A 15,989-nucleotide genomic window follows, 5' to 3' on the forward strand; every position below is an offset into this window, starting at 1 on the left:
TACCCTGAATTAAAACCATTCAACAAAAAAAGCCCACTAACAACTTAATTGCTGCTTTCCCATCCCTTGATTTCTATGACAGAGTATTCTCCCCTAATTATTCTCAGACTTTAAAACCATTCATTTGCCCATCTCCTTTACAGTCTCTTTTTCCAGCTCCAAACTTTGTGCAGTTTGTTCTTAAAACTCTTCTATTCATGAGTGAGATTTCATACATGGATCCAGCTTCATCCCAACCCCATAATAGCCATAACCACATAACAATGCCAAAAACTAAAGAACACTTGCTATATGCTAGGCCCCTTTTGAAGTACTTCATATATATTCACTTTCTTAATTGTCACAGAAACCTATGGTGTAGTCACACTATTACCTTTACGTATTAATGAAAAGAACTGAGAAACACGGGCCTTTAAGCAGATAATCCAGAGCACAGTGTAAAATCGATCTTAAGCCCTGACCCCACACCTCTCTTTGCTTAATACCAGCATCTTAAAATCACATGTTCAAAGTCAAAATGTTACCAACTTCTCAAAAAATGTCATATTGTTATTCTCAAATTTCTGTTTGATTCATAGTACCATCATTCTTGTTTGACAGGCAAGGCAGGTTTCATGGGCCTACATCTGTGTGGTCAGCAATGGCTGCAGGCTAAAGTACGTTCCACCCTTGGTTTGATGATCAGCTGTCAATAACTTGAATTTTTCAATAACTTTGAAATAAGGTGTCCTGTATTTTCATTTTGTACCAAGTCCTACAAATTATGTAGGGAGTTCTGATTCTAAACTCAAAATGCATGCTAGGGTTATTTTTCATATGTGTTAAAATTATCTCAAACTGAATTTTATAAAGCACCTATGTTTTTCTTCAGTGTCTTCACTTCTAACCAATTTCTATTCAGTTATTGATCTTTGCGGTAGTGGGCCCCCTTAATCTTTAATTTTGGATTCAGTTGAACTGTTTACTAATGACTTAAAACAGCAAATCTGTTACTTGTCTATACAAAAAAGAGAATTCAGAGTGTCATATGATCACATATGACAGTACTTGAACTATATGATAACTAAAAGAGGCGTTAGATTTTTGACAGCTTAGTGAATTTTTTTTAATCAATATGTATTTATACATCATATATGTAAGAATAGTGCAAGCCTGTAATGGACTTCACTCCACTTGTAGAATGCGCTATCTTAAAATTAGTGATTTGTTCTACTCTTCGTTCGTCTGTTCAAAAAGGGATTGCTAATTTACTGGTTTCTACATAGCAAGTGTTTCTCAAGTGAAACCTTTGGCGGTGGAATGGAGGTACCTACAGACATGAAGAGGAGAATCCTTCACCTATGTCCCAGACAATCCGTAAGTAACATCAATGTTTTCTCTAATGAGTCAACCAACCACTTCAAGGGGAAAATGCCCACAGTGGCCTCTTGCCATTGCCAAGTAGGCAAATTGGCCAAGGAGAGACAACTAATTATTCCTTGAACAATTATATTTTGTATTCCTTTCTCCTTTTTCTCTCATAAATCCCATCTTTGCTCTTGATAGGAATATATATATATATATATATATATATATATATATATATATATATAAGTATATATTAGTTTTATTGTTCTAGTATTATTAGGATAGTGTAAATAAAATTTACATTGTCCTAATAATAACAATGACCATCCATAGAGACAAAATAAATCAATTATACTGATAGCAAATTATCTAATTCTACATCGAGATTAGAGCAGTGAAGTGAGATTTTCAATATGCTGCTATGGAGAAATCTCAAAGTTTCTATGAGTACTATCATTTCATTTTAAGTATTTTGGCACACTATGCCCACTTTTTAATGAAATTAGTATTTTTTAATTTTCTTGTTTCCTCTATCCTCTCTTTCATTTGAGTTTGTGAATTAACACTGTTTGCTCTTGGCTTTAGCTTTATAACATTTTCTATATGTGGTGCTGGAGATGGAACCCAGGGAATTCAACCTTCAAGCTGCACAGCTAGCTTTTATTTTATTTTTTATTTATTATTATTATTATTTATTTTTTAATTCTGAAAAAGAACAGCACCCCAGCACTAGATTATAAGCATATACCCCTCACCTGGCACAAATAGTTAATGTATGGATTCTGTAATCAGGATATCTGGATTTGGATCTGGGTTTTCCATCTATTATAGACTACAACCTTGAACATAACCTGTAATATGTCTTCTTTCATTATATCTTGGTTTAATTATGTATAAAATAGAAATAGTCCCAGCATTCGAGAGGCTGAGAAAAGAGGATCCAGGTTCACAGACAGCCTTAAGCTACTTAGTGAGGCCCTATGCAACTCAGTGAGATCCTGTTTCAAAAAGGCTGTAGCCCAGAATGCCCCTGAATTCAGTCTCCAATACTGCAAAAAAAAAATAATAATAATAAATAGTTATTTATTTGGGTTATTATTATAATTTTATAAACTGCTGCATGTAAAATAGCACAATGCCTAGTGCATAGTAGGGGCTCAGAAAAATGTTAGATTTAAAACTATTTTATGACCTTTGGCTCTAACAGCTGAGAAAAGCCAGAGTATTCACACTTTGACTTATTTCTACTTGTTTTGCCACTAACTTCTTTGAAATAAATTAATTCTGCAGTGACAGACTATATAGTATTTACATTCAGTTTTCCATCTGAACTTCCTAAATTCTCCTTTTTCTTACTCCTTCAGTTACATGGACTCAGTGTTTACCTCAAGCCTTTTTGTTAGAGGCTTTTTATTGGATGCACTTTAAAACATTCCTAATAAGTTGCACTTCCTGATTATTTTAATGTTTAGAATATTTTTCCTTATTGTTATTGGTTTATATTCAAACTCTTGAGAAAGTAGTTTGGTTGGTTATAAAATATTGGGGTTTTGTTTTCTTCGTGAAGCCTTTATAAATATTTCATTTTGTTTTAGTATTGAATATTTTAGTGGAGGTATGAGACAGGCTTCATGTTCTTCTTACCTTAAAAAACTATTTGTATTTTTGGTTACTGGGGATTAAAACCAGGGGGGTTCTGCTTCTAAACTACCCTACCCTTTTTTATTGAAACAGGGTCTTGCTAAGTTGCTAAGGGTCTTGTTAAGTGGCCCAGGCTAGCTTCAAACCTACAGTCCTCCTGTCTCAACCTCTCAAGTGCTGGGATTACAAGCAAGTGCCACTGTACCAGGATATTTTTTCATACATTTAAGTAATAATTATGAAAATTGATCATATTTCCTGGCTGTCCAAAGAAATTTTTATCTTATATGCTAGCAACTTTATTAAGATAGGTCTCAATGCTAGTCTTTGAACGTAATGTCTTCTTTCTCACTATACATTCAATTTTTTTCTGGAACATTTTCTTGAAATGCATCTTAGGTACATTTTTTCTGTTTCATTATTTTAGCACTTTTTTCTGGATACCAGTCAGTCATATGATGTTGAATTTTTTTTTAACTTAACCTTATAGTATTTCAGAGAATGATACAGGGGCCACACATCATTTATAAGTATTTTATCTATTCATATATAGGATAAACTAATATATATTTATTTTTCCTTGACTGCCTATCAGTTACAACTTAAATAAATGTTTTAGATATTTAATCTGAGAAATAGCTTGCATCAAGGTTTGTGTGAAGTCCACAAACTCTTGATTTGTAATCATTTCATCAGCAGATTGATTTTCATTTACTGGGTTCTCTGACCTAAGAGAAGAGGGGTGTTACTGCATACAAAACACAGACAAAGCCAAAATGTTGAGAGTTGATTTTCTACTTTGTTCCCAGAAATAACATGTGTAAATCGATCTCCACTGAACAGTGATTGAAAATTTTCATATGTGGAAAGCCAGAAACATCAGGCATGAATAAAATACCAATGTTCTAAAGAGAGATTTATAATTTCAGTTTCAATTTTAATAATTATTTTATATGCCCAAGTATTGCTTCACCTTAGTAAATACTTTGGTTGCTTAGTCTCTGCTTTGTTGAGTCTCAAGTTTTATCTTTTTTCAGAATTCTTTCCTCCAAGTTTAGACTTACTGGTTTCATTATGTCTACAATATTGATACCTAAAACTTCTGGTGCTTTGTAAACCTTATTCAGAATGAGACATACAATCACAGAAATTCAAAGCTACAGAAATAATTTCTAAATGATTATTCAGAGTCATGTTTTCCCCACAGTGAAGGATTGGGAAATTACATTGGGTATCTTCTTAAAACAGAACATCATCACTTCTGTTTCCCATGACCTTAACTCTCAAACCAAAATGACAGTTCCTGTTCGGTGAGATGCTATATGTCAATTTTCAGGTGTTGACATAAGGAAAAAAATCATTGTCAGCCACTTCTCCTGGGATATGGCAGAAACAAGTATCACAGCACTTTGGCACAGGGCTCTTTGGCCTTGACTCCTTCTGCTGTATCACACTGATGTGTGGCTAGTCAGAGTTATTCATAAGGCTTTTCTGGTACCTCTTACTTCTCACAGACACTTGCCATGAAGAACAGTAACTGCTTCCTCCTTGATGTCCCTAAAATATGGTAACAAAGCTAACAGAGCTCATAATTGCTATTTTAGAACTACCGGTTTTATGCATGGTTGTTATTCTTCCAGATTACAAGATCCATGACAACAGAGCACAAAACACGGTGTTTTGTCTTCTTAGGGTCTAACCAATTCCCTTCATTTACTTATTTTCAATAAATATTTCTAGAGTTAAATTTATATCCATTTTACCATGTCTTCCTTCTATATTTGAGAATAATGTAAAGGTCTGCATACAAATGACTCACATATTATAGACAAATACATTATAAAGTTAAGTTTAAATTGAATTTTTAAAGGCAATCTCTCTGGAGGCTATTCTAATTAGTTCATGTCATTTATCAAAGTTCACCAAACCATAAGAAATCATTTCCAAGAATTACTTTGAATACTATATTCTTTCATAAAAACATTAAATCTAGTTATTATTTAAATTTTTGTTCATATCTCCATAAAGAACTAATTCATGTTATGTTAAACTTCCAAACTATTTTAATTCCATCACTGTCTTTTTGTTGCATAATACAAATGTGATTCCTCTCTTCTACTTTTTCTATATTTTATTTATTGATGCATTAAAATGTATATCACAAATATACAGAGATGTTCAAATGCTTTAGAAATTGTAATAGACAATGCATACCACACCATTTCAGAGATTATGCCTGGAGAGAGTAATGAAAACAAGCACAGGGAATCAAAAAAGCTTTTAATGTTCTTCCTGGTATATTTTGTGGGCTGAAGATTTTATTAAGGGAACATAAAGGAAAGGCCAGCAGCTAACGATAAAAGCAAAAATAGCAACCATGATTCTTGACATCACTCACAAAATTCATTTGCATACCTAGCTCTCTGTTTTTCTGATTGAGCAAACTTGAGTGAATTTATGTTAGTAACTATCCAAAGAAGTTTGTTTAAGGCAATAGTCAATAGTACACTTAGCTTAGCCAGTCTTAGCCTGTACATCTTCTCGCCTCGACAAGGCGATGTATAGTGTCATCTTATGTACTAACCACAGGACCTTCTACTAGCACAGAGGGTAGACAACTTACACTAAAAAAGTCCCTTTCTTTTGCAAATTTAGTATTTTATTTAACAGCATAAAGACAGAAAACTTATATTCAACATACCCTGTTCAAAGCTGCTAGGACCAGCTTGTGAATATCATTCTTGAGACAGTGTTTTTTAATTATGTTTAGCTTTCTTTGCGAGTCATTCCTGGATTCTTCTAGCATGCCTAAATACAAAAATAAATAAGTAATTAAGTAAACTCATATACATTACACACATCCACACTTTTCTCACAAGCATTCAAACAATTGCCATTTATTAAAAATTATCATTAGGCCGGGCATGGTGGCGCACGCTTGTAATCCCCGCGCTTGGGAGGCAGAGACAGGAGGATCGCGCAGGTTCGAAGCCAGCCGCGCTGGCGTAAGAGACCCTGTTTCAAAAATATAAAATAGGTCTGGGAGCGTAGCCCGGAGGTAGAAGGGCTTCCAGGAACCCCAGTACCACCAAAAAAAAAAAAAAAATTATCATAACTTATAATGCATAAGCTATGTTTTTCAACGAGTGGTTTCTAATCAGAAAAACAACATCTAGTTTTAGGGAATCTAAAAAATAGTTCATCATTGAACACAAAATAAATACAATGTATGTGAATAGTTATTGAATTTAAAATAACAAGAAGTTACTTATAGTGGAAGAATTCTCTGTAGTTAACAATTTCTTTTTTGCAGGAATAGGCTGTGTAAAAGCAAAGTGTAATTTAGATACAACATATATTTATGTTGTATCTAAACATAAATATGTGAGATGTAAAATATAGCTTATAAAAACAGCCAAAATAACAGTGTAGAAAAGAAGATCTGAGTTTCAGTACTATGATAGTAGAGACCATGCCATTTAATTAGAAGAATTCTAAAGGCAGTATAATAATATTGTTATTTAAAGAAAAATACTCCATATTAAACTACATTGTAGCTGAACTATACCAAAACTGTTGGAAAAAAAACTGGGAGTCATAAAATCATTATATAACATATCATTAAAATTATAATGTGATATCTTTCCCAAATTTAAAACTATAAAAATAATTATTAATAAATAAAACTAATCTTCCAGGCATGGGGTTGCATGCTTGTAATCTCAGTACCTGAGAGGCTGGAACAGAAGGATCTCAGGTTGAAGGACAGCCTCAGCAACTTAGTGAGACCCTCAACAACTTAGTGAGACCTGTTTCGAAATAAAATAGGGCTGAGAGTGTATCTCGAAGATAGAATGCCCCAGGTTTAATCTCTAGTAACACACACACACACACACACACACACACACACACACACACACACACACAAATTATAAATGGGCTGCACATAGCTTTTTCTTAATAAATATCTGAATGTCAACTATAGGTTAGGGATTTTGCTTCATGCGGGGAACACCACAATGATAAAGTAGCCTAGGTTCCCACCTTCCTGGAACTTTCATTATTTACTCAAAATTAATTCAGTGTCTGAAATTTACTATAACTATATGATAAGGAGCAAGGCTCTTATTTCCAGTGATTAATATCACATTAACTTCTGAGGCTGCCCATTGCACTACAAAAGGGTGTGACTTCTAAAAGCAGGCCTGCTGAACAGCAAACACTTCTTGCCACATATGTTTCTCATAAACATCTTCCTTGAACCTTCCTATAACTTTCTTCTTTGGTCTTCATTATATCACTTGAGGTCCTGCTACCTAGAATGAATATAATTTCCTTCCCAAATCATGGTCCTTCAAGTTGTATGAACTGCAAAATCTTTTGAGAGCAGGATCCATAAACTCATCACCTCCAGATCTCAAGGGTTCCAGGCACAGTGTTTGAACAGTTGTTCAGAAGGAACTGCACTCATAGGTACTTATGCGTAATGCAGTCAGGGTGCATAGGTTGAAATCTGACTCCATTATATATGATGCTCCCGTAACCTGTATCTCTATACCTCAGTTTTATCACCTGCATAACGCAGAGAAGGGGGAGCAGGATGAGGGGAGGAAGAAAAGCAAAAGGAAAAGGAGAAGGAAGGAAAAAAGAATGAGGAGGAAGAGAATAATACGTTTTGTGGGTTTTAATATGCATAAGGCATTTCAAATAATGCCTACTATTTTTTAAGTCCTCCATATTGTTAGGTGTGATTATTGTCACTAGTTTTAAGATAATAGGTTTTAATATAGTTTTCATATTCTCTGTGTTATCTCTTTTCTAGATTAAACAACCTCTGTACCCCTTACTGATTTTACTAATACATTTTATAGTTCTCATTTTTCTTTTTTTTAACTTAGAAAGTCAAAGCTTATTCTTTGATAAAGAAAGGCTCAGATTCTGACTTTATTCTATGCCTAGATATAAGTTAAAATTGGTTAAATATTAAATAATAAAGGACCTATAAGAAAAAAGAATGAACATAGACACCTTTATTATACTAATATTTTAAAACTATTTTATGTATAATTATTGACTATAAAAGAATGATATGCATATTTGTATTTGCCAGATTATTAATAGAAATTGAATCATTACATAGTTAATTTGTGTCAGAATGTAAGAATTTGTAGATTAACTGGCAGTATAGTGCAAATCTAGTCAAGACAACAAATTGCAGTGATATAAAGTATAACCAAGAACAACTAGTGAAGACAGTAAACTAAACCAGCAAGGATTTTTTTCAAAAGATATTTACCAAGAAAAATAAAAAGGTCCTTATTTAGAGGCCCAGATTATCATTAAATCAACAAGTTTTTAAAATTTCTACTATTTTTAAACTCATTCCTCTTTTAGGTGGTAAAGCAGAATAATATGCACTTCATTTTTTTCTGTTGTAATAACACACTCTACTTCCATCTGTTGGGAATTTGCCACACTATGCTGATTAGGCAGAGCAAAATTCTTTATTGTCATAAGCCAGAAATTTGTCATAACAAATATAGTTCTCATTTTTCAATTGGCCTCTTATTTCTTGATAAATTTTGTATTATTTACTTTAGAACCAAATCAAGAAAGAACAAGTAAAATGATATATTATTAAAATGTGTTTTATTCTGGATATTAGCCCCCTATCAGAGTGGTGGCTGGTAAAGATCTTCTCCCATTCTGTAGGGTTTCTCTTTAAGTTCTTGATGGTTTCGTTTGATGAGCAAAAACTTTTTTATGCCAACCCACTTGTTAATTCTTGCTTTAATTTCCTACGCTTTGGAGGTCTTGTTGAGAAAGTACTGCCTGTGCCCATATGTTAGAGTGTTGAGCCTATGCCTTCCTCTAATAACTTCACAGTCTCTGGTCTAATTTCTAAGTCTTTGATCCATCTCGAGTTGATTCCTGTGCATGGTGAGAGGTAAGGATTTAGTTCCATCTTTCTACAAATGGATAGCCAGTTCTCCCAGCATCAATTGTTGAAAAGGCTGTCTTTTCTCCAGGGTATGAGTTTGGCCCCTTTGTCAAAGATCAACTGACTATAGGTGTGTGGGTTTGTTTCTGTATCTTCTAATCTGTTCTATTGGTGTGGGTGCCTGTTGTGCCAATACCATGCTGATTTTACTACTGTTGTTCTATAGTAAAATTTGAAGTCAGGGATTATGATGCCTCCTGCATGGTTCTTATTGTTGAGAATTGCTTTGGTATTCTGGGTCTTTTCTTTCTCCATATAAAATTCATAACTGATTTTTCTATGTCTATGAAGAATGCCATTGGTATTTTGATAGGAGAATGGCAAGCATAAAGAAATCGTATAACAAATGCTAGCAAGGATGTGGGGAAAGGGGAACTCTACACTGTTGGTGGGAGTGCAAACTAGTTCAGCCGCTATGAAGATTCCTTAGAAAACTGAGAATAGATCTACTATATGATCTGGCTCTACCACTCCTGGGTATCTTTCCAAAGGGGTTGAAATGAGAGATCTTCAGTAACATATGCATACCCATGTTCATAGCAGCACAATTTGTAATAGCCAAAATATGGAACCAACCTAGGTCTCCATCAACAGATGAATGGATTGCAACATTATGGGAAATACACACAATGGACTTCTACTCAGCTATAAAGAAGAACAAGATTATGCTATTCGCAAGAAGATGGAAGGATCTGGAGACCATTATGTTAAGTGAGATCATCCAAGCACAGAAAGAGAAGGGACATATGTTTTCTCTAATATGCTCAAACTAGGGAGTATTAGGAATACTAGAGGGACTCCAGATAATGGAGGGGAAACCTCAACAAGGCTGAAATGGAAGGGTAAGAAACAAATAAGACTGAGGTTGATTAATGGAGGAGCTACATTTGAATATGTGTAAAAGTTTGAATGTAGCATGGTTAACCTGAACTCTCATTGTTGGGTGGGGGAGGGGAAGCAGCGGGTGGGAGAGGGCACCAAGCACAGTCTGAATGTATGCCATTTTCAAGTATTCACATAAAAATAAAAATTAAATAATAAAAAATAATAATAAAAGCTGGGCATGGTGGCGCACGCTTGTCATCTCTGCGCTTGGGAGGCGGAGACAGGAAGATCTAGCAGGTTCGAAGCCAGCCGCGCTGGCTTAAGAGACCCTGTTTCCAAATAAAAAAGAAGTATAAAATAGGTCTGGGAGTTTATCCCAGAGGTAGAAGGGCTTCCAGGAACCCCAATCCCACCAAAAAAAAATTAATTAATAATAATAATAAAGAAAAAAAGAAAGTAGCCCAAATACACACACAAAAAAACAAAAAATGTGTTTTATTATCATTCTATTAAGTCGACCATCTTGATCTTTTTAATAAGTTATTATAAAAAGAAAAAGAAAGTGAATGGTACTAGATTGACCAAAACTTAAAGCAACATAACACTAGATGACAATATTTTGTTCTGAACTGGAGATGAAATTATGCAAACGTGCAGTAACACACAACTCTGCTACTAAGAAAATCTGCATATGGTATTTATCATAATAAATAAGTATATCTGTATCCAGGTAGGTGTGTTTGTGTGTGTGTTTGTGTATGTGTGCACATGTGCACATGCGTGTGTATAACTGAAGATTGAACCCAGGGTTATTCTACCTCTGAGTTACACACTAAGTCTTATTTTTAATTTTTTATTTTTCAGACAGAGATTCAAGTTTCTAAGGCTGGCCTCATACCTGTGTTCTTCTTATCAAGGACCTCAACTTTACATGTTCAAACCAAAATTATCATCAATCTCAACACTACTAGAGTATTAAAACTGTAGTTCCTTGTTGATATGAAGAATGATAAAGCACAGCACAGCACACTTCAGTAGTGTGCTACATTATGTCTACTATACTATGGTGTGGCGTGGCATTATGATATGGTAGCACGGAGTAGATGGCTACTCCTTTATTTAATAGAGATAGGTACTTATGGAATGTTTATCAAATGGGTCTATTAACATATATTTTAATACTTTTAGTACAACCATATAGTAACTGTCTTCAAGAAAACTTATAATATTCTACATAATTATTGACTAACAATGTAGAATCAGGGTGAGTTTTGATCAATTAAATTAAAAATATACTCAAAACTTGCTTTTGAACTAGAAGAGTATCATTTCATGAACACACATAAACTATCATTTATGAATGGGACACTATGATTCAATTTAAAATATATAAACTGAAGAGCTGTTTTTGTTCAAATACCAGGAAATTTTTTAAAAAAGTTAACAAAACAAGGTTTTGTCCTTGAAAAGATTTATTCTTCTGAAGTATGTGCTTATCCTCAAAAACATAAGTTATCCCCATAACTAGAAAAAAATGGTAGGTTTAGAAAGATTTTATTTTATACTGATAAAAAATCCTAGGCTTTTTGGAATTACAGAACAAATAAAAATACCAGCCTCATATTTAGCAGTCACAAAGTATGTCAACTAAATCTCAAATCCATCTTTTTATTTTCTACTATTCCCTTTATTGTGTCTCTCTTGACTAACAATGACTTCCAATCCAATCTCCTTACATCTGTGGTCTCTTTCTCTGCCAATCAGCCTTTTAGAGGTTTTCAAAAAACTTACTCAGTGTCCCCCTGGAAATTTACCTTTTATAAGTGAATTAATAAAAGATGGAATGACATACCTTGCATTGTATATTTCATTCTAGCATTCCTTCCACCCACTTTGGGAATCCTTGGATGCTATGGCTATAAATTACACACTTGTTCACAAAACTTCAGTTTTTGAGCACCTTTAATTTGAACTGATTTCCATAAAAAGTGCAAACTCTCATCACTTCATTCCACAGTCACCATTCCAGGCCTCCATCTGTCCTTCCACACTCTTTTTTAAAATTAATTAATTCATTTACTTATTTATTTGTAGTACTGGGGATGGATCCCAGGGGCATTCTATCTCTGAGCTATACCCCCAGCCCTATTTTTTATTCTTTTTTTATTGCAAGATGGTGGAGACATACATGCACTCATCACCCATTTAGCCCTTACCCAATTCCCACCCATTCCCTCCCCCTCACTCCTCATGTTTAGCTTAGTGCATTGATATGTTTCTTAAAGTACATCATGGACTCTTGCCCAATCAATGTTCTCCTGCTCCCTTCACATACCCCTTCTGCTTTGAGAAATCCTCTCATCTTTCCTACCAGGCCAGCTCCACTCACCCCTCAATCTCAACTGACTGACCTGCCCCACTAAACAAGTTATTTTTACTTCCATCTTTATCCTCATGGCCCTTTGTACATTCAGCTACCATAGTAATTCTCACAGTCTCATAATTAACTGCTTACACACTCATCTACTTCTAAGCTCCTATAATAGTACAACAGTGCTTTCTTTCATTCATTTCTAAAGGCAAAACAGTATCAGAGTATTCAGAACATAAGAGGCAATTAATAAGTGTGTGTCTAAAGAATGCAAAATCAGGTGTTTTAAATGGGCTTTGGTGGACAAATAAGGTAACGATAGATGTAAGTAGGAGGTAAAGGAGAGGATGTAGGTGGTGGAAGCCAGTGAGGTTAGAGAGTTGAGCTGTGTGTTTATATTGGAGGAAAACTAACTTAACCACATAGTAAGAAAAAAAAAAAAAAGAGTATTGAGCAGGGCGTGGTGGCGCACACTTGTAATCCCTGTGCTTGGGAGGCAGAGACAGGAGGATCGCACAGGTTCAACCAGCCTCACTGGCTTAAGAGACCCTGTTTCCAAATAAAAATATAAAAATAGGTCTAGGAGTGTAGCCCAGAGGTAGAAGGGTTTCCAGGAACCCCAGACCACCAAAAAAAAAAAAAAAAGGATTGAAATAATGCAAGAGAGGAGGTATGAAAGTTAGCTACTTTTATAGCTCAGGCAAAGAAACAAAAATAGCTTCAATGTGTACCTGAATGATGGCAGCAGAAACAAAATAGAAATATCAGAGATGAACACCCTCCTCAAGGATAAAAATTTCCACATCTTACATTGTGGTTAGTTATGTAAATAAATTATGGACTATTCTGATGAAATTTTTAACAAGTTAAAGGGCTCTTTTACATCACATTTATCCTCTTTTTTTTTTTTTTTTTTTGGTGGTACTGGGGTTCCTGGAAGCCCTTCTACCTCCGGGCTACACTCCCAGGCCTATTTTATATTTTTATTTGGAAACAGGGTCTCTTAAGCCAGCACAGCTGGCTTCGAAACTTAGCGATCCTCCTGTCTCCACCTCCCAAGCGCGGGGATTACAAGTGTGCACCAACACTCCTGGCTTTATCCTCTATTTTTACTTTTATTTTAGCAGGAGGATTTACATTGGTTGGTGGAAACTGGTCCTCAAACTTTTGCACAGAAAGTTGGTATTTCATAAAAAGTCCAAACTTCATTTAAAAATTGCTATCTCTTCACACAGTTTTGTAACTTACCTGGCACCATAAAATGTAAAATAGCTCGAAGGGCTTCCAACTGCACAGATAATGATGTCTCATGACTTTTCATAACTGTTATTATTTTGGGGACCACTGCTGCCATTGTATCCATGGAAGTGTTACTGGAGAAACAAAATTGACATGTTTATTTAAAGGTCTAATTCAACTGTACAAACACCAAATTGAAATAAATACTGGAAAACAAAATCAATAAATTTTACACAAGAAAACTATGTGATATGGCCATACATAATTTTAGTTGTTGTTTAATTAAATTTTGACCTAAAGAAGCAGAATTCATGGTAACAAAGGAATTATTTTATTTAGTTTCGTAAAACTAGCACTTTTTTTCTGATACACATATGGGTCATTGCCAATACCCCTGAAAAGTAGATGTTATTGTTCCTATTTTCAAGATAAAAAGTTTGGTGGTTAGAGATTTAAGATTAAGGCCTTATAACTAGAATATGACAGAACCAAGCCAATATCCAAACTTGTCCAGCCTCTAGGCATACCAAGCTACCTCATATCAAGCTGCTTCTTCCATATTGACATCATTGGGCTTCTTGGATGGTATCCTAAATTAGTATTATTTTGTATTGAAGTTTTGCTTTTTTCAAAGTTTTTACACTACTTTTTCAATAGATGAGCAAATGTCACTTGACCAGATTTCAGTAGGTACCATAAACTTTAATAAAGCCATCTTTGCTTGGCTCACACCATGTTAACTGAAGCTGGTGAACATCAGAACTGAGTCCTCACTTTGCATGACTCCATGGTCACTGAGATATATTCCTTCTTTTTCACCTTAACATCCCAGTTTGCAAACATCCCTCTGGAGGTTCCCATTTTTGGTAATATCAGCTGGATTTTCTCTGCTTTTACTACTGTGTATTTTACACATCCCTGCTTTTGCAGTATCACATTGTAATATAATTATTGATTTACATTTCAGTCTCACCACGTAAATAGTGCTTTGGGGATGGCACATTGATATAATTAGCTTTTCATCTTTTTATTATTGGTGCATTATACTCTCACATCATAGTGTAGATCATGTTAACAATGGCACACATTCACACAGTACTTGGTACCCCCTTACACAGCAACCCCATTTTCCTCCCTCCCAATACCAAGTGGCTCCACTGAGGGTCTTCTTCATTATCTGGAATCTCTCTGATATCCCAAATACTCCCTAGCTTGAACATATTAGAGAAAACATGTCTCTTCTCTTTCTGTGCTTGGCTAATCTCACTTAACATAATGTTTTCCAGATCTTTCCATCTTCCTATGAATGACATAATTTTGTTCTTCTTTATTGCTGAGTAGAATTCCATTGTGTGTATTTCCCATAATTTTGTAATCCATTCATCTGTTGATAGACACCTAGGTTGGTTCCATAGTTTGGCTGTTCTGAATTGTGCTGCTATGAACATGGGTATGCATAAATTACTGTAGTTCTCTGATTTCAACCCCTTTGAAAGATACCCAGTGGTAGTATAGCCAGATTGCATGGTGCATCCATTACTAGTTCTCTAAGGCATCTCCACACTCATCTCCATAGAGGTTAAACTAGCTTTCACTCCCACTAACACTGCAGAAGAGGTCATATGACTCCACATCCTTGTCAACATTTATTGTTATTTGACTTCTTTATGCTTGCCATTCTGATTGGGATTATATGGAGTCTCAGTGCAGTTTTTATTCACATCTCCCTGATTGCTAATGAATATGGTTAGCTTTGAATTACCAGGATTGGAATGGTATACATTTTACATATGAGAAAACAGCCAGAAACATTAATTGGCTTCCCCAGAACCCATATAATACTAAAACATAATTATATTTCCTCTTTTGTAGTTTTTTGCCCTGTTTATGAAGGTTCACACATTTCCAGCATGATCAACATTTAAGATAAAATTTCAATTAAGTGTTCAAAGGAATATTTGTTTTTAAATTTATTTATTCATTTTTATGTATGTGTATGTGTATGTGTGTGGTACTAGGTAATTGGTCTAGGGGCATTTTATCCCGAAGATACACCCCCAATCCTTTTTTTTATTTTATTTTAATTAAGTTGCTGAGAGCCTCATTAAGTTGCTGCAGTTGGCTTCAAACCTGTGATCTTCCTGATTCGGCCTCCCAAGTATTGGAATTACAGGAGTGTTACACCAAGCACAGCTCTCTGGCATTTGGGGTCTTAATAAAATGAAAAAGGCACTGAGCATATCCTGAAGTAAGTATACTGTATAAGTAATTCAGTTTCAGTTTTTGTTTGTTTGTTTGGTTGTTTTTTTTGTTTTGTTTTGGTTTGGTTTTTTTGTAGTACTGGGATTCCTGGAAGCCCTTCTACTTCTGGGCTACACTCCCAAACCTATTTTTTATACTTTTTATTTTTGGAAACAGCGTCTCTTAAGCCAGTGCTCGCGGCTGGCTTTGAACCTGCGCGATCCTCCTGTCTCCACCTCCCAAGCGCGGGGATTACAAGTGTGCGCCACCATGCCCGGCCAGTTTCAGTCTTTTAAACAAGGTTTTTAAGCCAAAAGTTCTTTC

The 15,989-nt window shown here is 34.9% G+C and overlaps 1 protein-coding gene across 1 annotated transcript in view; it reads right to left on the reverse strand.

The window, feature by feature from the left end:
- The window catches only part of LRRK2 (leucine rich repeat kinase 2), a gene marked incomplete at both ends in the record, with an annotated part of 199,740 nt that overhangs the window by 145,934 nt on the left and 37,817 nt on the right, over positions 1-15,989 (reverse strand). Inside the window, 2 exons of the mRNA XM_080706299.1 lie at positions 5,690-5,796; positions 13,434-13,558. Coding sequence (XP_080562425.1) covers positions 5,690-5,796; positions 13,434-13,558 — 232 coding nt within the window. The remainder of the gene's footprint in view (positions 1-5,689; positions 5,797-13,433; positions 13,559-15,989) is intronic.

This window comes from Muscardinus avellanarius (genome assembly GCF_963383645.1).
Source record: "Muscardinus avellanarius genome assembly, chromosome: 11".
Taxonomy (NCBI): domain Eukaryota; kingdom Metazoa; phylum Chordata; class Mammalia; order Rodentia; family Gliridae; genus Muscardinus; species Muscardinus avellanarius.